We start from the raw sequence: 27,187 nt of genomic DNA, 5'->3' as shown, positions 1-27,187 counted from the left end.
TGTTTTGTAGCAACACTGGAACCTGCTGGTTTATGCTGGTTTTTGGTTTAGCCTTTGTGCACACATTTGTTGTCAGTCACTACTTTGAGTGAAATATTCTCACTCTGGCAAAAATAAATAAATAAATAAAGTGGTGAACATGTAAAATTAACATCTTTTTTGCTCTTACGTTACCAGAAAAAGCAAATAAATAAATGAATGTTATATATTCTTATTCTACATTATTATAATTAATGACTCCATAGTGTAGAGTTTCACACATTTGCTTAACAAGTAAAAGATTACCTGCTTGAACATGCGCACAGACATATGCAGAGCTACCTGCTACCAGGGAGAAGCTACAAAAAGAAAAACAAAATCAGTAGAGTGCAGGTATAGTGCTGAGTTGAGTTATAAGCACGATGATAAGAATCACGTGTTCACTAATGTTTTTTATCAGCTCTTTTTTTCCACTAATGTTCACTAATGTCTTTTTTTTTATACACAGTGAAAACATTTTGCACATTTTCGTCACACCGACTAAGTGCAAAAAGTATAGCAATACAGAAAAGCCTTCTGACTCTACCTGGGCAAAGAGGAGCATGGAGAGCAACCAAAAGGTGTCAGTGTTGCTTAACAAGAAACGCTTTCAGTATCGATTGTACAAAACTGTAACTGAAAGTTAAGATAGCGTGTTTTACAGTTGTAAGTTTTGTCTTCCCCACAAACTCTTCTGGCAGAGCCACAGTCAAAGTTCGCAGCTTGAGGAGTATGACTCATTCTCACCAGTTGTTTGTTTACTGCACACATCAGCTGTTAGACTTATCCTTCTTCTTCAGCTACCAGCGACCACTTTAACCTAAAAGATGCTGCCACCTGAATGGATACGTATCTTTCGTATTAAAGCACAGAGTCTTAAACGAGGAGACTCTTGGTATTTAGAGTATGATGAAAATATTGAGCCTGACAACCACCTAGACATGGGCTGGAAGCAGTACATCAGGAACACAGGTGCAAGGTCAGTGTGGTTTGTATATTCAGTATGGTATATTTCATAGGTTAATATATAAAAATATAGTTGCATTATGCCAATTACTGTGCATGAAGATTGCAACATTAAAGATGAGGGAATAAATGTAGCTGCTAAGGAGGCTTAGTGCATTAAAAGTAAAAAGAATATTCCAGAGTTTCAATGATGGGAGCATATTTTTTAGACTAGCAACACTAGAACTGAAGATGTAAGATGGAGCTGACATCATTTGTTTCGTTTCACTTCCTTGCGTGGGTGCCGTCTCGTTAAAAACAATTCGATGCAAGTTTAAACTTGTATTAAAAATAATCATATAATCACTCTAGACTCTTCTAGTAAAGTAACACATGCTCTTTTTCATTTCCAAGGTTTAAATGTTCCATGTGCAGAAGAGAATGGCCTTCCAACAAGGTGAAGGTGCTCTTCCACATGCGCCTGAAAAACGGGCAGGGCACTGTCAAGGTGAGGCCCTTACGCCAGAACTGCAAGATGTGCTCCGAAGCTCCAATGGAGAATCCCAGCGTGGAATCTGACAATGTGCACATCCTCATGGAGAATCTGGTGGAGAAAATAAAACAAAAGTGCTACCATAAAAACCCTGGTGGACGGAAGCGGTATTTCAGAAGCTTTGACGTTGACAGCCCGCATGAGCCCACACATTGTGAGGGGTGCATCAAAGGCGTGTGCACAAAATGAGCTGCTTTTAAAGTCAGCCTGTTTCTGTTCGATCATAACTTTGCCTTCTTTCATTCTGTTTTATTGTATTTCTTCTTTCTGTAATAAGCAGATGCACATTGTTGTATTTATCCTTTATTTGTGCTTGGTAGCAGACAGCTTTACCTAATATATTGCTTTGTTTGTTAAAAACGTTAATTAGCACAAAAGCTCTCATACATTTACAAATGAATTAAATAAGTCAAGATTTAAATATGACATGAAGGTCTACAGGAGTCACTTTTCACATTTAAATTCGTATTTTCTGATTTTGTAAATAAATAATACATATTTTTGAAAAAAACTAAGCATGACATTATTGTTCAAGAGAGGTGGGCAACATCTTCTTTTTTAATTTGATTTAGAGCCACACACACAGCTTACACATGAAGCATGGTACATACCATGAATTTTGGTAAATATAATACATTGTTTTACAATGAGCCTGGGTAATTTTTTCAAAGAGAAAAAAACACCATTCTTCAAGAAAAAATATGCAAAGATATTATTGGATTGGTATTTTAAGAACAAACATGTGCATGTTCATAAATATTAACAAGTACACTTTCTCCTATGTTACTTTTTTAATTGTAAAAAAAAGGAAGGGGGGGTGAACACGTGCTGTTGTCTCAGACGATATTGTTTTCTTACAAAAATTAAAAAAAATGAAAATCTTCTGGAAATGTATTTTATTTCTCCATTTTTTTCAAACTCGTCAGTGCAAGAGGAGACTTTAGTGCATCATGTTTACTGATCCTGCAACTGTAGTTAAACTGCCTTTATGAAGTGTTTGTAGTGCAGACAAAGATAATACAAAGAATAAATAAAAATCTGCCTTTAAATTATAACTTACTGTTTTTCATGATTTAGAAAAAGATATTCAAACATCAGTGCAAGCCCCCTAAACCTTATAACTGGTTATGTCATCCTTTGGCAGCATGAACTGCAATCAAGCATCTGTGGTAACTGCTGATGCGTTTTTAACGTCACTGTGGAGGAATTCTGGCCCACTGTTCTTTGCACAATTGTTGAAAAAAGGAAAAGGTTATCTGATAGGAGGTTTTGCATGAAAGCAAAGTCAACCTGTTTGTCACACAGCAACACCTCTTCATTTGCCTGTGATCAGCAGGTGTGGCACTGACATTGCTGTGGTCAGTCCTCAACATTTTTCGAGTCACACACTGAGGTACAGTACATTACCTGCGGTTTATCTGCATGTTGTCTGAAAACACCTACAGGCAAAGCACTTGCCCTGCCTTTAGTTTTGCCTGCTCCACAACTTTTCCATGGGTTTGTCCACATCACGTTTTGTTTAGTGACATTATGTATATCTTGGCCATGAAGGCTGACTTAGACTTGCGAGAGTTAGTTTCCCAGATAAGTAGAGACACACTTTAGGACTGTAGGCGCTGACTAATAGGCCTGACAGCAAAATTTTTTGAATGTGTCCATTTTTGAGAAGATTATTATTCACTAGTATATCAAAGAACAGTTTCCAAAGCAGCTGGAATACAACAATTTCACTTTCAAAATGGTAAGGTATACCTGCATTGTGTTTATGTTATGTTATTCCTTAGGATCAATACAGCATCACCAATTCAATACATCCTCTGTTACTTTATTTAAACATTTCATCATTTAACCATCAGACCTTTTGATTGTACTTGCTTTTATTCAAGGGTCTCCTGTCATCAATCAAGTCTACCCTGATTATTTCCCTCAGTATCTTCATGCCAGGTGAGAATTTTCTGAACAATACTATGAGTATTTGAGTTTCATTTTCAACAACAGGTCAGCATCAGTTTCAAAAAGAAAAAGTCTAGAAGAAAGTTTTTGGTGTCTACTGAACAATGTTTGTGTAACATAGTAAAAGAACTTCAGGATTAGTGAAATTATCTTGTACTGAGTTATAAATTGGAAATTCAAATCAATATAGAATTCATTAAATTCCAAATGATTTCTACAAAGTACAAGATGAACACAGATTTTTTTTTTCTTGTTAAAATCTTATTGCAAGCCAAACATTGCAACATAATTACACTCAATATTATTTCATTGTCTCATCAGCTTTTTGCAGTAATTACACCATTAGCTGCTCTCAGCCAACCCAACCTGCCCTGCTGGAGGCTCTGTCTCCGGTCTTTGACTTGAGTGACATACGGCCTGTGAGGAACATGTCAACATGCACCAATGTCACTATTTTCTTCACTCTGTATGGGATTCTAGGGGTGGTATGTTCACCGATCAGAACATCACATCACATAAAATGTAACAAGTGTGTATACAGACTGCACTCTAAAACTCTTTAAGTAAAGGCAAAATACTTAGAGAAATGGATAAATCATATCCACATTGCTCAAATGATTCTCTTTCCATAGCAACACCAATGTTTTTTAATCCCTTGGCATATACTGGGTTGTCTTTCAGGATGAAAAGGCACAACTCTTGACCGCTTACATTTGGCTACAGTGTGTGAGTACTGCAATGATCCGGCTACATTTGTTCTTCTGTGATACAGGAATAATGTTTTTTAAAACATCATGATGACGTGTAGCATGCGTGATCTATCCATTGTCATGAGTTTTGTTCTTTTAGTTGTGGATAAATGAATTTGTCAGCTGGGACCCAGTTCAGTGTGGTACAGACATGATGGCTCTTCCCTCAAGCCAATTTTGGATTCCCGATATTGTAATCAATGAATTGTAAGTGATATATTACCAAGCCTGTGCCTCTCAAAGCATACACATATTATAATCTATGGAACCAAAACAAGTCTTTTCCTTATATTTTCCTAATAATAAATACATTTTGTATTTGTCTTTGTTAATGTTTGACCATCTTACAGCAATATTTATTACATGTAACTGTGCAGTTGCTATGTTTTTTATAGGTCCATAATTGTCTAACTACTAGACACTGTAATTCTTAGCAAATGTTCAAATAGGTGCCATGTTTGTTATTCACGCCATCATTTTTCTAATTGTTCTTACAGTATGGAGGAAAACAAGGCACCGCCTGTTCCCTATCTGTACCTGTACAGTAATGGTCAAGTGAATCTCGCTATACCTGTCAGAGTTGTTAGTTCCTGTAACCTCAATATCTACACCTTCCCCTTCGACATACAAAACTGCATTTATACCTTCAACTCCTACTTGCACTATGGTCAGAAAATATTTTATACATATACATTACATGTGGACAATTAGTGAGCTCACCTTTAGCTCAGTATTTTCCTCTTTGCTTTTCCACAGCATCGGATATAAAGATTTATCTTGGAAGATCTGCAGAACTAATAACACAGATCTCCCAGAGTGTGATGGCCACCATGGGTGAATGGGAGCTGCTGGAAATCACCGCCAATAAAGTCAATCATGATGGAGAGAATGAGAATCTTTATTATGATGAGCTTGAATTTCAAGTAGGTGGATTGCAGTGCCAATAAACTGCTGTAATTAGGCAGAAAGGAGCACATACTTGGGCTTGTTCACATACCTCGTATTAATGTGTCCATAATGCCTGTTTTGTAAATCCAACACAGCTAAAATCACGATTTGCTTACATACACGATCCACTTGGTCACGATAAGAAGATTTCACAGCTTGGTCATACCTGACCAAGTTTTCCCTTATTGTACAGATCAGATTGAAGCGCCGGGCCACTATGTATGTGGTCAACCTCCTCCTCCCCAGCTGCTTTCTCATCACAGTTGACCTCTTCAGCTTCCTGCTGCCACCACAGAGTGTGGACAGGTCCGCCTTCAAGATGACCCTCATCCTCGGCTACACCGTCTTCCTGCTCATCATGAATGACCTGCTGCCGGTCACCGGAAACACCATACCCCTCATAAGTTAGTGACACTCAACAAAATGTCTACGGTGATTTCTTGAAACTGTTTGTAGTTATGTTTTTTAATTATTAACTTATCCTATACTAAAAATATATATATATATATACTTATATATATATATATATATATAATATGAAAGGTACTGGTTAAAGAAAGTTAAGGGAATCCTTACATCCCATATCAGACCTCGATCTTATAGAGTCAAGTTGAAAATCTGTACTCACATACATACTGTAATGCAGTATTAGCATTGTATACTTATATACTTGTTATAGATACACATACATAACATGTGTGAAATAGTCAAATCAATATTATTATGTCCAAATTTGTAAATAATGTTCACTTTTTTTAAAACTATATTTACATATGCATTTAAAGAACAGCTTTTAAGATAAAAATATATAGATTAGTGGCTTAGACTGTGACATTGTAAACTTGTATTGTTTCTGGGTTCCTTTGTCTCTCTGTAGACGTGTTCTTTTCTCTCTGCCTGGCTCTGATGGTGGCCAGTCTGCTGGAAACAATCCTCATCACCAACCTGCTGTGTGGGTCTGCTGACTTCTCTCCTGTCCCTCACTGGATGCGAGTCCTTGTTCTGCAATTTCTGGGTGTTATTGTTTGTATGCCACGAATGAATAAGAAGCCAAGAGTTTCAGGTATGTCAAACATAAGTAACGAGTTTAGAAATCTAAGGTTACAAGATTAGGTGACTATGAATATTTCTTCTTGACTTTGCTTAGAAATAGACCTTAAGACCAGGACTGCTGTGGCAGCTATTGAAACTTATGTGGGGCTTCAAGAGCCAAAGGGGCAATCAGCGGAGGACCTGGCTGTGTATGAACTCAAGAAACTGGGCAAGGACCTCCAGGCCATTCGCCTGAAGGTTGATCAGGAGCTAAAGGACAGCCAAAGCTCAGAGGAGTGGATGCAGGTGGGTTTCATCATAGACCGCCTGCTGTTTGGCCTCTACATTCTCTTCATCTCGGTCAGCTTTATCACCATCATCATTATCTGGGTGAACTCGTACAATAAGTAGACAACTGCCATGTGTTTTAAAGCTCTCCATTTGTGCTAGTGGGTTGAATGTTAGTGCATTTTGACCAAAATTTTGTCATTTTTGTAGATGGTGTGAAAAACTACCTTCTTAGAGCACATTTATGCAGTATGTATAGTATAGTTATACTGTATTTTGCATTATTGTTTCATACTGGACTTTAAATTAGCTCTGCTGCATTTATAATCATTCATCTTTACCCTTCTGTGTTGTACTGTACAATTTTTAAATGGAGGAAACCACTGTATACAAAATAAAACGTCTGTAAAATTTAATTCAATTTGTGAGTGACATTCATTTCGAAACGCACAATCATATCCCTGTGTAGATTATATAAATGGTATTATATAGTATAATGGTTTCCTTCTAAGTACTTCAGACTACAAGCTGCACTTGAATCATACATTTAACCCTCTTTAGACTGTGGGAGGAAGCCAGAGCACCACACCTATCGAGCCACACAACATAAAAAGTTCACACAGACAGGTCCCAAAGCAATCACGTTCAAACAGGGAATTTAGCTTTGAGACGTTATGCCAATCATGGCATCATCTTCTGCTTTCCATTTGATATTTAAAACTTCCAGTTTCAGCACTGTAGTTTTTGTTTAACACAAAGGTAGGCTATATGGGATATTCTTTATTATTATTATTATTTATGTTTTATTGCTTTTCTTATTTATACAGCATGTACAACAATACAACTTAATTACAGTGGGGGGGACAAAATAAAACAAAAAAACAAACGGACAAGAGGAAAACAAAACAAAACTGAAAAAAACAAACAAACCAGAAAATACAATGAGATTATACAAAATCGGGCCTCCCATTTTGTACATATTTCAACCATTTCAACCAGTAATCCTCAAATGAGTCCGCCTGCAACTTTAGCCTAAAAGTTATTCTTTCCATTAAAAAAATAGTCTACAGGGTGGGCCATTTATATGGATACACCGTAATAAAATGGGAATGGTTGGTGATATTAAAGTCCTGTTTGTGGCACATTAGTATATGTGAGGGGGCAAACTCCTCAAGATGGGTGGTGACCATGGTGGTCATTTAGAAGTCGGCCATCTTGGATACAACTTTTGTTTTTTCAATAGGAAGAGGGCCATGTGACACATCAAACTTATTGGTAATGTCACAAGAAAAACAATGGTGTGCTTGGTTTCAACGTAACTTTATTCTTTCATGAGTTATTTACAAGTTTCTCTTTGTTCACAGCCATTGACATGTCAAAGAGGTTAACACGTGAGGAGCGGGTCGAAATTGTGTTGATATCTGGTGAACGCAGTTTTTCTTGTGACATTACCAATACGTTGGTCCTGGAAACTCATCACTTTTCCATCTTTCAACAAGGTAATGTGTGTGATGAGACCTTTATTAGCCCATGTTTTAAATGTCAAGTCGGTCTCTGGGTCATATGTAAACCAACTAAGGAATCCGGCCCTCTGGTTTAATTTATACTTTTTAAGTACTCTTTTCCATGTCTTTATTGAGCTTACTATCCAAGGGTTGCCCGGGAATCATAACTCTGAGGGATCTCCTATCAGTGCCCCAACAGGGAAGTTACCTCCCAAGGAAAGTTCCACTTCCTTCCATCTTGAACAGTATCCAGGTTTACACCAGCCCACCAGATTTCTTATTTGTGTTGCCGTATGATAGTCATATAGGCAAGGGAGGCCTAGTCCTCCTTTATCTTTGGGAAGCTGAAGTGTTTTAAACTTAGCTCTTGGGTCCTATCCCATTCTGCAAAGTATCTGTCAGGGTTTTCTATAGAAATTGTAATATCTACCATGATATCTTTTTTAAGTTGGGAGTAGTTGATTTCTTCCAAACTGGTTATATCCATTGATTAGTTAATGCCCAAATATTTGATAATTTTTTTGTCCCAGCCTAGTTTGTATTTGCTGAGCAAATTGGGGGGGGGGGGGGGGCTATAAAAGCTACTAAGAACTTGTGTTTTTTGTATATTCAGTTTCTATCCCGAGTAGGACCCATACTCCTTTAACACTGACATAAGCTCCATAAATGATTCAGTAGGTTTTTATATGTAAACCAAAACATCATCTGCAAACAAGGCCAATTTCTGTTCACTTCCAGCAATATTAATCCCTTTTATTTGATCATTCTGCCTAATGCTTTGAGCCAACGGCTCTATAAAAATGGCAAATCAGAGTGGACTCAGTGCATCCTTATCTTGTGGACCTCTCAAGCTTGAAAGCATCTGAAAGTTCACCTTTGATCTTTATTTTTGCAGTTGGACTATTATAGCACTCAATATTGTAATGATCGACCCATTAAACCCAAATTTACGCATTACTTGGAATAAAATTTCCCATCTCACAGAGTCAAAAGCTTTTTCAGCATCTAGACTCAATAATATAGCTGGTATTTTATTTAAATTAATATGTCTAATAATTTGCAGAGTTCTCTTAACACTATCATGGGTTTGGCGCGACCTAACAAATCCAGTTTTGATCTAGATTTATTATCCTTGGGATGATGCCTTCAAGTCTATGTGCTATGATTGACGTAAACAATTTGTAAGCTACATTTAATACACTTATTGGCCTGTAGTTGGAACATTCTAATTAGTCTTTACCATCTTTAGGTATAAAGATAGATTGTGGCTGGTTTCCGTGTGGAGGGTGCTTCTCCCTTCGTAAGGACACAATTAAATGTTTTAAGTAAGACCGGTGTGAAAGGTTCCCTTAATTTCTTGTACCACTCTGCAGTAAAACCATCTGTACCTGGAGATTTGTTTGCCTTGAGTTTACCAATTGCCAAGTGAAGTTCTTCCCTTGTAATTTGCTTCACTAACGATTTTTCTTCTACTGTAAGTTTAGGGAGGTGTAGCATGTCAAGCAAACTCTCCATTTGATCGTCATCGTTTGTGGGTGGTTGTAAATATAATTTTTCATAGTATCTCTTAAAGCAATCCTTAATTTCCTCTATACCCTGCATTTCCATTTTGGTTTCCAGATCCCTTATCGTGTATATTGTTCTGTCTGCTTGTTGTTTCCTTAATCTATATGCCAATTGTTTCATATATTTACCTCCCCCCTCATAATATCTTTGTTTGGTCAACATTAGTTTCGTTTGGACGTCTTGGGTGTATATCTCATCAATTCGATTTCTCTTCTTTGCCATTCTAATTTTGTCTTAGTATCAATAGTATTTTTGTGTGTGGCCTCTAATTGTAATAGTTCCAACTGCAACTTCTGGAATCTTGCAACTTTGGATTTTTTAATATTAGAGGTTATAGTAATAACTTTTTCCTCTCATCACTGCTTTGCACGCATCCCACAAAACTCATCTTTATCATTGAATTCCAGGTATTCAGCAATGTCTTTTGTCAAATGTTCACATGTCCGTTCATTCAGTATACTAGAATTTAATTTCCAGTTGGTTATTTTTCTCCTTTGAGTAGGATTTAAAGATAAATATAGAGGGCAGTGGTCGGAAACGTCCATTGACCCGATATGGCACTCATGTATTCTGTTCATGTCAGTACCAAAAGTGAGGAAGTAGCCAATTCTCGAATAGGTTGCATGTAGATGTGAATAGTAAGTATAGTTCCTTGCTGTTGAGTTAAGGTTCCTCCAAGTATCCACCAATCCCATCTCCTCTATCAGAAGGTTTAGTTTTCTAGTTAGTTTTTGTGATAGAGATATTCTCATCCCCGATGCGTCCAGATGTGGTTTTAATGTAATATTAAGGTCTCCTCCACAGACAAGTAGTCCCTGTGCCTCTGTCACTACTTTCTCGAATACTTGCCTATAGAAATCAAATGTGGAACCTGGAGGAATATAAACATTATAGAACGTGATCAATTCCCCATCCAATTTGCCCTGTACCAGGATAAATCTGCCTTCTCTATCCCTAATTGTAGCAAAAAGTTAAAAAATAACCCTACCTGATATTAAAATAACCACCCCTCTTGTATGTCTTAAACCATTTGAAGAGTAATAAGCATGCTTGAAACCTTGTCTCTTAAGTTTCTCGTGCTCAAGGCCCACCAAATGAGTCTCTTGTAGAAATGCCACATCAATATCCTCTCTTTTCAGTTTACTAAGAATTTTTCCCTGCTTTGCCCGGCTTTGGAGCCCATTTACAGTAAGTGAGAGTACCTTTAACGTTGGACTTTATTATAACCAGATAGAGCCATGAATGTGCATTCCAAATGTCACTGAGGTAAAACGTTGCACCCCCACTGTTAACACAAAACTAAGATAGGTACAAAAAAACAATAGAGCCCATATGGAGTCCTCCAGTTACTCAGGATCGTTCAACCCCTTTAGGTCCCTGTTGGGGAGAGGAGAGTAAGGACCCACCATACGGTGGGAGCTCTCCCTAGTGTTGTGGCGACTATCCAGCAGGTACATCCCACTTACACTAGATGAATCCAACATATATGGCAACTTATAAAGCTGATCAACTGAACTATCAACGCACCAACTTGAACAGCAATGAAACCAAATGGTGCATATTCCCTTCTTATATAGTCTGTTTGCTTGTGAGTTTAGCTCTTATCCTCCTTGTCATTCATATTTAATAGTCTCTTCTATATTCCCGCAGTTTGCGTCGGACTTGAGTTTCCATTCGTGGCCTTCTGTCCCTCTCCGTTTCCACTCCGTGCCATGAAAATGCGTTATGTACTCTCTCTTCAGTGCTGGGTCCCGGGTTCCAACTCAATGCCCCGTGCTCTCAGCTCCTTCACTGTGTCCTCGCAAGTCTGTGGGCCAGTGCTCCAGTGGATGCAAATCCGCTTGAAGGGCGTTTGGAACCGAATGTTTCTCTCTTTTAGTGCCTTTTTTATTCCCGTGTAGGATTTGCATTTCTCCATGACTTCAAAGGCATAGTCGTGGTCAAAAAGAAATCTACTTGTTTCCCAGAAACACTTTTTTCTTCCAGGCAAGCCTAAGTCCCTCTGCCCTAAGTCCTTCTATGTCCCTTTGCCTCCGCAATGGCCTTACCCTGTGACTGCTGTGTAGCCACACATTCGAGTAGCTTTTGGTTTAGTTCCTGTTTAAACGCTGCCAACTCATCGGCCAGCTTTTTGCCAGTGTCCTCCGTGAGTCCCAGCAATGATTCTTGGACTTTATCTTTAAAGCTGCCAAGCTCCTTGGACACTTTTGCGATCTCCCGGAGGATGATGCTATCTCCTCCTAACTCAGGCAACGCTGACTCATGGCTAGGTAGCAAGCAGCCGCCATCTTCCTTGTCGTGTGGTTCCATTCTTTTTTGGATCTTTGCCTCCTCAGTCTTCGATTGGTTAGTGTTTTTCTGTCCTCTTTTAGATTTTCCCTTTTTCATCCCTTTTTGAAAGGGCTGACGTTATTACTTTCAAGTCTGGAGGCCGCAATTTAGTTCAGTTGGAACAGAGCTCAGTGACTATGCGTCCATTGTGCTGCCACGCATCACCGGGAAGTCCCAGCCTCCGGCGATATAGGATATTCACTCCAAGTATGGTGAACTGTGAGTATAGTCTTAAGACATTCAAGCACACTCTAAACACTTTCCCCCAGTATTTTTTTTAAAAATATTTTTACAAATATTAGGAGTTTCAGTGTTTAGTAAATTAAATGACAAAGGTGATATTGATATGATGCTTCAGGACAGGTCACTTTTTTTTTTAACATGTACTGATGTAGCATTTATAGATCATGTAGTTCATGTTTATCATGAGGTTTGATTATGAATAAATACTTATCTTGCTAGACAACAGCTGTAAATCTGACTGAGTGTAAAAGTTGTTGAAAATTTCATTGAAATACTGGATGTCTATGAGGTATCATATCATCCAAGCAGAGAACTGTGTGAAATTTTACACATCTGTCCACTCAGTAGCTCTGAAGCTAAACTAAAAACTAAATAATCAGGAGCACAATGAATTCTTGGTGGCTTTTACTTTGTGGAGTAAGAAATCAAACTATCATCAATCAAAAAAACAAAACAGATATTGCAACAAATATAAGAATCTGATATGTTGATATGATCCCAATATGTATTTTATTTAAAATGTTGCAAGTTCTCCATCACAGTTAGGAAGACAGTCATTAAATGTATATGGAAAAGTAATAGGCTTAATATTATGTTTTATAGCTTGTAGCCATGCTACTGCAGTATAGGTATAATAGTGTTATAGTTAAATTAATTACTAGAATATAATTTAGTCTGTTAACACTTTTCTGCTCACTGATAAACAAACAAAGTAACACTTAGGCTGGGAATCTTGTTGTGGTGCATTATGATCACATATCGAAAATTTCCACAGTTGGACTAAAAATCCAACCTGATACAAAGTATCTTGATACATAACTCATAAAGGAGAAAAGAAAATTACATTTTAAATTCAACAGAGAATTTGACATAGTAGTGACGCAGAAACACAGAAAGTGATTATAATCAAAGCAAGTATAGCCAAGATGACATGAGGAATTTTGTTTCATTATTATTAGTAGTAGTAGTAGTAGTATCATCTCAGGTTATTTCTTTGTTCTCATCGAATGGGTGAATTTTAATTTATTAAAAAAAACAAACATGTTACATAAAATAATAAAAGCTTGTTTGGCAGACTAACACCTGCTTGTCACAGGTTTCTCTGATTTGCCTGTGATGGGCATGTGTGACACTGATGCTACTGTGGTCAGTCCTCAGCATTTTCAAGTCACACACTGAGGTACCTTACATTACCTGTGGTTTATCTGTGCTTTGTATGAAAACACCTACAAGCAAAGCAGCTGTCCTGCCTTCTGCTCCGCATCATTTGCCCAATGTTTGTCCACATCACGCTTTGTTTAGTGACAATATGTATATCTTCGCAGTTTAGTCTTGCAAGAGTAAGTTTCCCAGATAACCAGCAGACACACCTTTGCTCTGCTGCTGCTGACTAATACAGCTGTCAACAAATTTTTTTTTTAATGTGGCAATTATTTAAGGAGATGATTATTCTGTAGTATACCAAATAAAACAGTTTCCATTCAAAAAACAGCTGGAATACAACACTTTCACTTGCAACATTATGGTAAGGAATTTTTTCTCGTTACATTGTCACAAGTGTTACTTGTTAGTTAAATACTAATAATAGTGCATATCTGTTACTTGAATCCAAAATGTTATTACCATTTTTATCCATAAATCCTCCTGATTGCGATTACAGGAGCTTCTTCCGTCACTCAAGCGAACCATGATTTTGATCTTCAAGACAGGTATGTGTTTTGTTAAGCACAATGAAAGTGTTTGAGTTTCAGTTTTAACAACAGTGTGTTCAGTAGCTAATCAATGACGTTAAATATAGTAAAAGTATGAGCATTAAATCTGGAGAGAGACAATTGAATTGACAACTACTGAATTCACTTCAGCCAAATCCCATTGCAAGCCAAACACTACGACGTAATTACACTCAGATTCATGATTTTGTTGCCTCATCAGCTCTTTGCAGTGCTTACATGGTGAACTGCTCTGCACCAGACAAACCTGCCCTGCTGGAGTGTCTGTCTCCAGTCTTTGAAGTAAGTGACATATGGTCTGTGGAGAAAATGACAAATTCCACCGATGTCAGCACTTTCTTCGCTCTGTGTGAGATACTAGGAGCGGTATGTCACCTGTCACATGAGCTTATTTACAATGTCATTAGTGCTTCCCAACAGTGTGTATGCATATTTTATATTTTGGTATCTATTGTATCTGAAACTGTTGAGTTGAAGGACTGTCACAAACTAGTTCAAACTTCTTCAAAGAGAGGCTTTCTGTGTTAGAGACTTTTTGTTCTGGTCTTCCAGGATGAAAAGGCTGAACTTCTCCTCACTTATTATTGCACTATGTACTGCAATAATTTTAGTAGCCATGCAGGGGTTTGCCTACTATTTGTGCTGATACCAATTTTGTTGTTTTAGTCTTGGATCAATGAGTTTGTCAGTTGGGACCCATTTCAGTGGCGTACTGAGCTGCTACATCTCCCCGGAACCAAATTGTGTGTTCCAGAGCCTGTAATCAACGAGCTGTAAGTACAAAATAATTTACTCTTTATCTCAAACTCCGCACAAGTATTTCCTAAAGAGCAGACATCTAGAAACTCTAAAAATCAATGTTTCAACATTATGTGGGATACTCTGTTGTTGTAAATGCCACAAATCCTCTGTGCCTTTGTTTTGAAATTACAAATCTAACTTATATGCAAATAAGAGAATATGATTACACTTAATTAAAAACCCTAAATCTAATCCCGTGATTTGAGAATGTTGAATTTTTGGATTTTGAAAATGGTTCTCCTGAATATTGTTCAAAAAGACACATCAAGAAGTATTTTTACAAAATAATTTAGTTTTAGTTTGTTGCTGTGACATAATGGGGTTATTGTTGGGGTTGTTTGTCAACATCAACAGTGCTTTTAATTTATGCCATGTCCTCATTTCACACATCTATTCACAAAAAAACATCCTGTTCCCTGTGTAGTAATAGTACGGTGGATGACGGTCTACCTGTCAAGGCTGTCAGCTCTTGTAACCTTGATATCTGCACCGTCTCCTTTAACATACAAAACTGTACTTATACCTTCAACCCCTACTTGCACTTTGGTAAGAACATTTAACACTTATGCATATCAGTTTCACCCTTTTTACTTATATCTAAATTGAATGTGGGCTTTAAGTGAGCTCTGACTAAAGTCAGCATTTTTCTCTTCACTTTTCTTCCCCGCATAGCGAGCGACATAAAGATTTTTCTTGGAAGACCTGCAGAAATAAAGGCAATAGTCTCCAAGAGTTTGATGGTCACCATGTGTGAATGGGAGCTACCGGATATCACCTCAGATAAAGCAACAGAGAATGATATTAACAGTGATGGTTTATGTGCTGATGAGTTTAAATTTCATGTAAGTTGATTCTAATGAGAAGCTACAATAAATAGTAAGATAAAATCAAAGCTATGTTGTAATTTTTCCCCTATATTTTTTAAATGTTTAACATTATTGCAAAATTAAAACACACCTAAAAATATAAATTCAGTCTAAATCCTGAATTATACAGTTATATCAAACATTCATGTACCAGGTAATGACAAGCATGGTTCACAGCTTAAGAGTACCTCAGTTATCTCTTCTTTTCTTTCCACAGATCAGATTGAGGTGCCGGGTCACTAAGTATATGGTAAACGTCCTGTTCCTCAGCTGCTTTCCACATAGTGTGGACAGGTCCGCTTTCAAGATGACCCTCATCCTCAGCTATACCGTCTTCCCGCTGATCATGAATGACCTGCTGCCGGGCACTGGAAACACCATACCCCTCATATGTGAGTAACACTCAACAAAAAGTCTACACTGATTTCTTGAAACTGGCTACAGTTGTGTTTGAATAGAAACTGGACTGGGAACATTCTTCTAGAGTGTGTAAAAAATTACAGTATAGAGAAAAATATGTAATCTTACATGGAACGGGTTTCCATGCCAACAGTATTTAATGCTAATGTCCAGGCACACGCACAAATTCTGTCAACTAGGCTGCGACATTGTAAATCTGTATTGTTTCTGGGCCTCAGCACACACCGTTATCTCTCTGTAGATGTTTTTTTTTCCATCTGCCTGCCTCTGATGGTGGCCAGTTTGCGACAAATAAACCCCATCACCAACCTGCTGTGTGGGTCTGCTGACTTCTCTCCCGTCCTTCACTGGATCCGAGTCCTCACACAATTTCTGGGATTTCTTGTTTCCATGGCACCAATGAATAAGAAATCAAGAGCTTCGGGTATGTAGTTTTTAAGTAGCTTTGAAGTGGTTAACAATCAGTAGCATGAGGAAATTCAGGATAACAGAAATAATTGATTTTACAGAGTTCAAAATAATTTATTTTGCAAAGTTTGCAAAGACCTAAATCAAACAATCCTCGGCACATGAACTACTCCACAGGAAGGCAGCACAGAATAATAAAAAACAAAATAAACGGCACATATTGAGGGGTTGTTGTGATTGTAAATAATAAACAATAACTGAACATTGATATGTTCTCTTCACAACCTGTGCAATCAATAATGACTCAATTAACCACACATGTACCTATCTATTTGTTTATATTTCTATACTGTTTATACAATATTTATTTTCAGAACATATTTTTTATTTTTTATTTATGTATTTTTTCAATAGTTAAACTGATTGTTTGCTTCCCTTGCTTTGCACTGAATGGAGTAGCACATCATTTTGTTGTGCTATTAGCATTATGGCACTAAAGATTCTGATTCTGATACTTTTTCTCTCATTGATTTAGAAATAGACCTTAAGACCACGACTGCTGTGGAAAATATTGAAGATTATGAAGGGCCTCAAGAGAAAAATGGGCCAGCAGTGGAGGACGGGGCTGTGCAGGAGCTAAAGAAAGGGGGCAAGGACCTCCAAGACATCCACCGGCAAGTCAACCAAGGCTCAGAGGACTGGATGCAGGTATTCAAATATTTATCTATTTTGAGTGTACAAAAAATACATTGTAAATATGTTTGCCAACCTTTATGGTCTTTTAGGATGGAGCCTTGGATATTTAATTTGTTTTTAAGACTGGAAAAACATTAAAAAATAATGTTGTGATATCATGAAAACAGAGGCTCTCCCTCTTATTGAAAACCCCAACAGATATTTCTGTATTTCCTGAGATTATATTAATAATATGTTTACACAGTGTTACCAGTTACAAAATGTAATTTTATCTGCAACTTAAGAATACAATGATGATTATACCATATTGCAGTGTGGTACTTAACCCAAGTAATCTAAAACATCAGTTTCAAGACCAAGATACACCTCATTCATTATTCACACTTGTAACTACGGTACTGTTGATTGTGTATATCTAACAGATAAAAGATATAAACCTGCTTTTACATTGTGGGCATACAAGGAAGGTTTGCATAAATTTCTTACCAGATGTTTAACAGATCTAAGATGAAGAAATATTTAACAACGTCAAGGTTTAACAGTTAGGTTCGATTTGAACGTTGATTTTTTTAATGACCTGTAATGACTGTCTTTAAAAAGATTCCCACGCCACTATCACACCACTCAAACTGACAACCACAGTTTTAATGTTTTCAGTGCTGCTCGCTGAAAGTCAGGCCTTCAAAGCTTCTATTAATCTTCATCTCTCTGCTCATGCATGGTAAGTTCCTATAATGTACAAATACACATTTATTTATATTATTAAAAAATAACTAATTCTTATATTACTGATTATTTGAATCTCCTGTGTAATTAATTGTTGATGTGTTGATTTTCTCACAGTCACTATCCAAAATACTAAATAGTATTTAAACATATAAATGACACATTGTAATGGTTCATCAAACTGTGTTATTATTTGCACTATACCGCTTATTTTATGTGCATGATCTACAGTGTCAGACATCTTATTAAAAAATAATCTTATTACAAAATGATGTTATACCTGTTGAAATTCCGAACTGCAAATGTGATTTCCTATAGTCTGATTATAACACCTATTAAAGGATAAAGTGTACATGTTTTGTATTGGAGGATTTTTTTTAAATTTAAGGTCGTTGTACTTGACTTGTTCACTTTGTCAGCGCCACTCACACTGACAGTTAGCTAGTCTTATAAATATTCAAGGAAAAGGAAACATGAGGTCCTAGCAGCCAAAAATTGTCTAAAATACACATTTAGCCAGAAATGTTATGGACCATGTTGTCCAATTCATTCCTGTCTAGATTTTAAAGATTTTACTTTTAGATTAAAAACTGAAATTCAAATTTGAAACTTGATAAAGTCAAGTTTAGATTTAGATGTAGATATACATGATGCCTCACTCGTATTTGGGTCGCGTTTTCCAGAGTTGTAATTGTGGGCGTTCAGACAAAGGTATTTGCTGCGACATCATAAGGGCACATTTCTTCTTTCCCTCGTAGCTCAGTACAGCTCCACCATACTGAACTGCTCCAACCCTGATACACCGTCAGTGCTGGAGGCTCTTTCGCCAGTCTTCAACCTGAACGCCATTCGACCTGTGGTGAACATAACAACAGTCACTAACGTTGGCCTTTTCTTAACTGTGTTTGGCATTTTGGGAGTGGTAAATGACACCTTTGTTACCATGAAACCATTTCATTATTAGATCATGTGCATGCACTTTTCTGCATACTGTACAACATTAAGAGCATAAAATGGTCAAAAGCAATTTTCCATGAGGGCAATTTTCTATTTTTTTGAGAATAAATAAATTAAAATCTTCTTTTTCAGGATGAGAAAGCCCAGCTCCTCACAACATTTCTATGGCCAGATATTGTAAGCAGTTTTTTCATAGTACATTTTCAAGCAATAATGAAACAGCTGATTTCTACCCATATATATGCATAAAAAAATGTTTTTATAGATGAAAGTTTAAGTTTTGCCCTTGAAATCTTTTTGGGCAGCAAATAGGCAAACCCATTAGTGACATAAAAGTGTTAAGATAAAAGAAAAGTTTTTGGGGTTCCCTTTTAAATTTAATTATCTCGAGTTTTTAAATGGTAGCCAGCAGGTTTTATATTGTGTTTATGTTTACATCTGCATGGTTTGTGTTGCAGCAATGGGAAAATGAATTCACCAAGTGGGACCCAGAAAACTGTGGAACTACTCGGATTTCAATTTCAAGAACAAATCTCTGGGTACCAGATATTGTAATCAATGAAATGTAAGTGCCATCTTCAATAATTCGCAGATTAAGATCATTTCTTTTTTATGTATATGTGTGATCTTGAGACCTAGCCTGACGCATCATTAGCCAATAAAGCGCTAACTCTACTAAGCAGCAAAAACAAAAATAGAGAAGGTGCATACAGGTGAAAGTAGAAAGGCATGGTCTCTGTGCATACTGTTGTCAGGAAATATTTGAGTTGTGACTCCAACTAATTTCCATCTATCCGTTTTCTTGCTCTTATCTGGTCGCGGGGTCAGCAGCATCAGCAGAGAAGCTCAGATTTCTCTCCCAAGCCACCTCCTCCAGATTAGTTAGGGGAACAACGAGGCATTCCCAGGCCAGTCAAGAAAAATAATCTTTCCAGCTTGTCCTGGGTCTTCCCCGGGACCTCCTCCCATTGAGATGTGTCAAGCACACCTCACCAGGACGCATCCTTATCAAATGCCTGACCATCATAACTGGCTCCTTTCAACTGTTGTAGTTTGCTGTGTGACAGACCCAAATGCAGGACTTATACACGGGGGAGTAAACCCAAAACAGCAGCTTTATTGCTGGAAAAACTCCAACACTGATACAAAAAACAAAACCAAAAAATAAGAAACTAGAATCATGAAACTCAAACCAAAAGCCTAAGAAACTAGGAAACTTAAAGTGGGAGTACGGAAGAAACACACGCAGCACAGAGGTACATCATGGTTAACAACATGACAATGGACAGAGGAAAACACAGGGCTTAAATACACCAGGGAGTAACGAGGGAATGGAAAACAGGAGGGAAACAGCTGGGACTAATCTGACATAACGAGACGAAGGGGAAGCAAAACTCAAAACAGTGAATGCAGGACACAAGACTATCAAAGTAAAACAGGAAACAAAAGACAGGTGCAGAGACGCAGACTTGACAAGGAGGCAAGGCTGACAGAGAAAACAGAGTGAACGTGAAGCACAGAGGCAAGAGTAGAAACTGCGACATGGAGACACGGCTGACTGGGGACACACAGGGAACACAGAGACAGGGGAGAGTAGACATGAAACGTGGGACACGGGAACAGAAACTCAACACAGGCTAAGATGAACACTGAGGGAGGGAGCACTAAGATTCCTGAGAGCTTAAGAAATTAAGATAACCAAAACCAAGAACAACAATAAACAAAGAATATTTAACCAAAAACACAAACACTGGGTCACCAGACCCAGCACCTTGACATCAACATGGAGAAGTAGCAGCTCTAGTCCGAGCAAAGTGGTCCTGAGCTAGGATAGTAACTCCATCCCAAGCAGGGTGAATGGTTCCTTTGGTCGTGTACACATAAGGGTCTTCTGAAGGCTCTTCTCTTTGTGTGATCCCTCACCCAGGACCAATTTGCCATGCGAGGGGACAAAGCTCCCTGACAGCATAACCCCTGGGATCAGTAGGACACACAAACCCCTCCACTACTATAAGGTAGCGATTCACATAGGTGTCCAACTGATGTCAGTGGAATAACATAACAATAGTGTGGATAAATGGTAAATGGTAAATGGCCTGTATTTATATAGCGCTTTACTAGTCCCTAAGGACCCCAAAGCGCTTTACATATCCAGTCATCCACCCATTCACGCACACATTCACACACTGGTGATGGCAAGCTACATTGTAGCCACAGCCACCCTGGGGCGCACTGACAGAGGCGAGGCTGCCGGACACTGGCGCCACCGGGCCCTCTGACCACCACCAGTAGGCAACGGGTGAAGTATCTTGCCCAAGGACACAACAACCGAGACTGTATAGTAGGATAATAGAGCAGCTTGGTAAGACTGCTATCCACTATATGAAGGTATAATCTTTTTGATCTGCCTCCTACAATATTTAGCAGACAGAACGAAGCAGACAAGTTAACACTTAGCAGTCATACTTAATATTAGGCGGCACTCTACATATCAACTGTAAGCCCTTTCTTCATACATTTTCTATTTCTGCCATGTAGCTATCTGAGTAAACTTAATTTTAATAATGAGGGCTCTATCAGCATACAGGTGCTTGTGTTTCTAAATTTTATGTCTTTCATCTTCCTGCAGCATGGATGAAAACACTGCTCCAAACGTCCCATATACCTACGTGCTTTCTAATGGCATTGTGAGTGATTCACAGCCTGTCAAAGCTGTCACCTCGTGCAGGCTTGACATCTACTTGTTTCCATTTGACATTCAGAACTGCACTTTAACCTTCAACTCATTCACACTCAAGAGTAAGTTCATGAGGATCTATCACAGTCTGTCCTATGAAATGAATGGTTTAGTTTATAATACAGTAAAATTATTTCACTGACATTGATATGAATAATCTTGTCTGACAAATTGACTATTTTCCATGCAGGTAATGCTCTGCAGCTTTATCTGACAGAGACTCCAGAGAGGATGTTTGAATACTCTAAATCAAGGATGGCAACGATGGGTGAATGGGAATTAATTGGAATTACAGCAAAGAAATACACACTACCATCTACAGCATCGGGCTTTTATGATGAAATTCGCTTCCATGTAAGACACTCTTACACTGTAAAACTATAATGTTATTGTATGATTTAATTATTCATACTATAAGAAAACGGAGGACACAAAGGCAAAGGCTTTTAGAAAGTAATCCGAAACAAGAGTTTTCTCTTCATTATCAGATATTTAACTGTTCAGTTAGTATATCAGAGGAACTTAGGATCTATAGAACATTTAAATCAAATACATCTAAAAGTTCTAAAAACATCAAGAACACCCAGGAACATCAGCACCGTCCTTAGTGTTAAGTTCTCACTTTGCTGCAGATCTCATTGCGGCGCCAGGCCATGCTGTACGTAGTGAACCTCCTGCTCCCCAGCTGCTTCCTCATCACTGTGGACCTCTTCAGCTTCATCTTGCCTCCCAATGAAGTCGACCGGTCTTTGTTCAAGATGACACTAATCCTGGGCTACACCGTCTTCCTGCTCATAATGAATGACCTGCTGCCCGTTACTGGCAATGCCATACCTCTCATAAGTGCGTTTACATTGTCTGGTTTGGTATACATTTCGTCCCAATGTGACTTTTTGGCCCAAATACAAAAGGGTTGCTTGTTCTGACCTACCTAGAGATTTAACAGTATAACTACCATAATGTAATGATGAAGCTACATGTGAGAAAGAAAACGATGTATAATATATTCTTAAAAGTAATAATAACAATATTGATAATGGATAGCATTTATATAGCGCTTTTCAAGGCACCCAAAGCGCTTTACAATTCCACTATTGATTCACTCTCACATTCACACACTGGTGGAGGCAGCTACAGTTGTAGCCACAGCTGCCCTGGGGCAGACTGACAGAAGCGAGGCTGCCATATCGCACCATCGGCCCCTCTGGCCAACACCAGCCAAAGTTTACCTTTAAAAAGTACAATTCATCATATCTAATCATTAACTAAGTGCCAGGTTATACTGCACAGTTATTTTTGGCTATTTTGTTTCAGCTTTGTGTTTCTAGGTCTGCACATTTCAGTTTAGTTCTTATTATATGAAAATGTTTAGTTTTAATTTAATTTTTATTAAATTAAATTAGTTTCAGTGTTAGTTTGGGTCTTTTTAATTATTAATTTTAAATAATGAATAACAAATATGTCAGACTCAAGATTTAGGAAAATCAATATATGCATTACAGCAAACACACAAAATTTTTGAGAGCAGTTGAGTCACAGTCTCATAGATTAAAGCGTCATCTGTGACAATTTTTGTCACCGAGCTGACAGGGGCTGAGGATATTTCTTAAATAGTTTACGGCTTGTCTCCGTTCCTTTGAAAATATTCATGATTTTAATTTTTAAATATTTTGTCTGGATTTAACTTGTATTTGTCTGTAAAATGTAAACATTAATTATTATTCCACTATCATTTTTATAGATGTTTTCCTGTCTATGTGCCTGACTATGATGGTGGGCAGTCTACTGGAAACTATTGTCGTTACAAGCTTCCTGCACGGTTCCTCTAACTATTCTCGAGCTCCTCGCTGGATCAGAGTGCTTTTTCTTAAAATCCTGGGTCGACTAGTATGCCTTCCTCCAAAGCCCAGAGATCGGAACGACACAGTGATCCAAAATCCAGTCACACAGGGTAGGAAACAAGATCAGGATATGCAAATTCTTAAAAAAATGTCAAAGCTGACATAATCTTCTGACTTGTCTCCGCTCAATAGAAATGCCAATCTACTCTCCAGTGGCAGAGGAATCCAAGACTCTGGAGCAGAAGGGGCCACTGGGTGAGGACAAAACCCTGCAAGAGCTGAGGAGCCTGGGCAGAGGCCTCCAGGCTATCCACCTTCAGTTGGAGAAGCATCTGAGCAAAAGCACGAGCACAGAGGAATGGATCCAGATAGGTTTAATCATAGACCGCCTGCTGTTCATCCTTTACATCATCTTTATAACAGTCAGCTTCATTACCATCATCATTATCTGGGTGGTTTCATACAATGCGGCCTAATTTAACTTTTTAACTTGTCTGTTCTTTAAACTCTTTGTATTGTATGTTTTGTCATTTTAGTATGCCAGTTATGCAAATAAATATATAGCAGAGCCCTGTTTTCCAACAAAGCCCTTCATCTGTCTTAAATTTCAATGACTTTGTGAACCAATAAGACAATTAAATCAAGATATTTTAAAGTCCAGATAATAAATCTTACAAATATTCTAAGCTATGTAAAAGCATCTTAACTGATGATCGTTTTATATTGAGTTCTTGTGAACCCTATACATACATCTTCTATAGCAGCAGTTTTCTGTATTTGATGTTTGGTGCTAAATTACTCAAAAGGCTTCAAAATTAAAATAAAATAAAATAATAAAACAAAAGCACTCATAGTGTGCAACCCCCACACTATGGTGTATTTTATTATCTTCACCCATTTTGGCTGAAATTGTTTGCTTCTATAAGCTGTAAAATTCCTTTAAAGCCTGAACCACACTAGAGGATCCTTTTTTTGTTTTTGAAAATGGACTGTTTATTGACTCTATTGATGACATTTTTAAAAAATCTTAAATATTAAATTCAGTATAATTTTCATTTGTGTCATATTTGCTACATCCTGCATTTGTTTGTTATTTTAATGCTTAGAAAAAAAAATTCCAATTTATTTCACGCTGACAATGCAGAAGTTTCAAAACCCCCCAAACTCATGTAGGAAATATGACACGGATGGTTTTAAAGGGTTAAGATGTTTTCATGTACTGTGTGATTTTGCTACATTTATTGCGTCATTGTGATTGGGAAAAACTGTTTTGCTCAGTTCTCTACAGGCATTTTCATATTATATATTACTCAGTGTGCTTTGGGGGGGGGGGTTTGTGGTCAACTTTGATCTCGGGATATAACAATGCTCTGATTTATTCCATTCGAATTCTCACCACCATGGTCATCACACTGAAAATCTTAGGATCTACATGATTGGTCTTGTTACCATGCCTTTGCCAAACTTTATGGTATGCTGAAGAGGTAATTCAACCATTTGATTCAGCTGTGTTGGAGTAGGGATGGATCCAAAGCTGCAGAACAGTAGCTCTGGACTAATTGGAGTTGGAAACACCTGGTTTGAAGCATATTGCACACCATTCTATACTGGCCCCCTGTGGTCATCTTACACACAATGTAGCATGCCGAAGTTGCATGTCACATACAATGATGCAATGAGAGTCCTCCTTAAAATAGCCAGAGGGGGTTGTAAGACGTTTTTTCAGATGTTTGGAACTGCAGGTGTTTGCACTTTTAAAGCACTTTTAAGAAAGTTTATATTTGGTTGGTTTTATATATATTGTGCTTTTCTTCTTTTGTATAATCATGAACTTAAGTCTGTTAATAAAGCTTGATTATTGAATTATATAATCACATGGAGCACAAGCATACTTCCAGCCTATTGTAAGATTGTGTTGTATAGATTACATTCAAAGTGTTTTTTGGATTTTTATTAAGAAAAAAAACATCAAGAAGACACAAGCAAAGGGAGAACACACAATTGTATTCATCAAAATGATTTATTAAACAAATTGACATAGCATAATTTTTTCACCAAAAAATATATGTTCAAAGCACCAGAACGGTAGCCCAATATCCCACAGAACCGTCACATGATCTTAAACAGAAGCTGTCAAATCAGCTCTGCAGATGGGGCAAACATAATTAGGGATGGGTATCGTTTAGGTTTTATCCGATACCGGTGCTTAAATGGTGCTCGAACCGGTGTTTTAAGAATAGAGAACACAAACTTTGTCCAAAAACCTCTCATGTTTAGCTGTTTTTCTTTGTAAAAAGATAACAATGTTAGCCTTTTTTGTAGCTATAGGGCATATATGGTATCACTCTATCAAACAAGAAGACAGCCGCATGTACTAGGGCTGGGTATCATCACTGATATCTAGAATCAATTAGATTCCAATTCACAAGGTCCTGAATTGATACGATTCGATTCAATTCGATTTGAATCGGGGAAATTTTGCCTCAGACAGTCAGAAATATTATATTTCAGATCATGCGTCAGTATATTTCCATATTTTTATATCTATAAAAAGAAAGCTGACACTTGCAAGACTTCATCAGAGGTATAAGCATCACAGCAGATGCCTTTGTGTCAAAGTAGATGAGGATAAAACACAGAAAAACATAAAGGCAATTTTCCTGGCCTGGGATTTTATAAAAATATTCTGCAGTAGACCAAAAACGCTGGTGAAGTGAAGCAGAGCAAAGTTACAGAGGTTTGATTAGAGACACAGCTAAGAGTTTTGCAAAAGTTTAAAGTTGTTCAGTATTGAACAGCAGAAATTAGGTTTTCTTTTCAGAAGTAAAAGGGAAAAAAAACAGCATCCGACAGCGCTGTACGTAATAAGCAAGTTAATAATGCAGAAAACAGATTTTTAGACGGGAAACTGTTCTTGAAGTGTACAGAGAGAGAGAGAGAGAGAGCTGTGCATGAAGTGTGATTTCATCGCTGGGAAGCAAAACAGCAAAATTCAGAGGGAATCAATGACTATGTTTATGTGAAGCCTACACTGTAAAAAATGTTTGTGAAATTAACAGTAAAATTGTGTAAAATCTTGACATCAAAAATGTGTAAATAGAAAAACAAGAAAGCAATGTTTAATTTACATCAACATTTTGTAAATACTACATATATACCTGTAAAGTCCTGAACCAAATAAAAGTGTTAATTTTACAGTGGGAATATGTTTTAAATATCAAATGTCCTTGTTGAATTTACAGTTTACTGTTTTATAAACACTGAAAAATTGTAATTTAAAAGTCAACACATACAACTGAAACGGTACCAAAATAATGTTAAAATTACATGTTTTGTTAGTTTTTTTTAAATTCAGAAAGTATCTGTGTTACATTTCACAAATTCATTCAAACTCATTTACAACGTTGGTCACATGCAGACCACTTTTTAAGTGGGACAGACCAGTACAATTTCTGTCAGTGTAAGGAAGTTATCAGAGATATCTTTATATGACAGTACAATTTCAACAGTACTTGTCAGTTTTTCTACATTTTAAAGACAAACTGTTGTAGTAAATAAATGAAATCATTCAGCATAAGTCTTTAGTCTTAAACTGTGATAAATAAATGTTAAAAATGACCTTATGAAGTTATGGTGGCCCACTGGCCAGACTGTCATGTAATTATAAAATAGAAAGGTTTTTGTTGTTTCATAGAAAATGTCCTGTTTTTTTTATAGACAGTGAAAATGATAGGTTTGTAGCTTGAATCTATCCGCTGGAACGTTGAAGACAATATAATTACACTGCAAAGCAAGACACAAGTAGGCAAGCTTCTTCATGTTTCTCGTGCACGGGAGAGAACCGGACAGGCACCGTTCCTTCGCTTGACCCCAG

General features: G+C 37.4%; 4 protein-coding genes across 4 annotated transcripts in view; all 4 read left to right on the top strand.

Moving 5' to 3' along the window:
- The first annotated feature begins 685 nt into the window (after window positions 1–685).
- On the top strand, window positions 686–2,525 carry LOC102292445 (receptor-transporting protein 2). The gene is made up of 2 exons (XM_005920944.3): window positions 686–997; window positions 1,378–2,525. Exons 1-2 carry the CDS (start codon window positions 846–848, stop codon window positions 1,703–1,705), a joined length of 480 nt encoding a protein of 159 aa, XP_005921006.1. The 5' UTR covers window positions 686–845; the 3' UTR covers window positions 1,706–2,525.
- A 153-nt stretch (window positions 2,526–2,678) lies between these two features.
- Window positions 2,679–6,881, top strand: LOC102292948 (5-hydroxytryptamine receptor 3C-like). Its single transcript, XM_005920946.3, has 10 exons — window positions 2,679–3,257; window positions 3,403–3,460; window positions 3,791–3,954; window positions 4,151–4,195; window positions 4,319–4,425; window positions 4,716–4,885; window positions 4,975–5,141; window positions 5,360–5,570; window positions 6,044–6,229; window positions 6,314–6,881. Exons 1-10 carry the CDS (start codon window positions 3,255–3,257, stop codon window positions 6,607–6,609), a joined length of 1,407 nt encoding a protein of 468 aa, XP_005921008.2. The 5' UTR covers window positions 2,679–3,254; the 3' UTR covers window positions 6,610–6,881.
- Window positions 6,882–13,799: 6,918 nt separating this feature from the next.
- Window positions 13,800–15,513, top strand: LOC121814741 (5-hydroxytryptamine receptor 3A-like). Its single transcript, XM_042222058.1, has 4 exons — window positions 13,800–14,143; window positions 14,528–14,634; window positions 15,087–15,208; window positions 15,335–15,513. The coding sequence occupies exons 1-4, from the start codon at window positions 14,081–14,083 to the stop codon at window positions 15,511–15,513; spliced, it is 471 nt and encodes a 156-aa protein (XP_042077992.1). The 5' UTR covers window positions 13,800–14,080.
- A 238-nt stretch (window positions 15,514–15,751) lies between these two features.
- LOC102303412 (5-hydroxytryptamine receptor 3C) overlaps window positions 15,752–27,187 on the top strand; it is a 41,222-nt gene continuing 29,786 nt past the window's right edge. Inside the window, exons 1-7 of the mRNA XM_042222639.1 lie at window positions 15,752–15,920; window positions 16,190–16,372; window positions 16,892–17,064; window positions 17,710–17,773; window positions 18,537–18,700; window positions 18,868–18,912; window positions 19,194–19,300. Of these exons, the coding sequence (XP_042078573.1) occupies window positions 15,776–15,920; window positions 16,190–16,372; window positions 16,892–17,064; window positions 17,710–17,773; window positions 18,537–18,700; window positions 18,868–18,912; window positions 19,194–19,300 (881 nt within the window). The 5' untranslated portion in view covers window positions 15,752–15,775. The remainder of the gene's footprint in view (window positions 15,921–16,189; window positions 16,373–16,891; window positions 17,065–17,709; window positions 17,774–18,536; window positions 18,701–18,867; window positions 18,913–19,193; window positions 19,301–27,187) is intronic.

This window comes from Haplochromis burtoni, unplaced genomic scaffold (genome assembly GCF_018398535.1).
Source record: "Haplochromis burtoni strain Fernald_Lab_line unplaced genomic scaffold, NCSU_Asbu1 Contig_5, whole genome shotgun sequence".
NCBI lineage: Eukaryota > Metazoa > Chordata > Actinopteri > Cichliformes > Cichlidae > Haplochromis > Haplochromis burtoni.
This window is presented reverse-complemented; position numbering and strand designations above follow the sequence as displayed.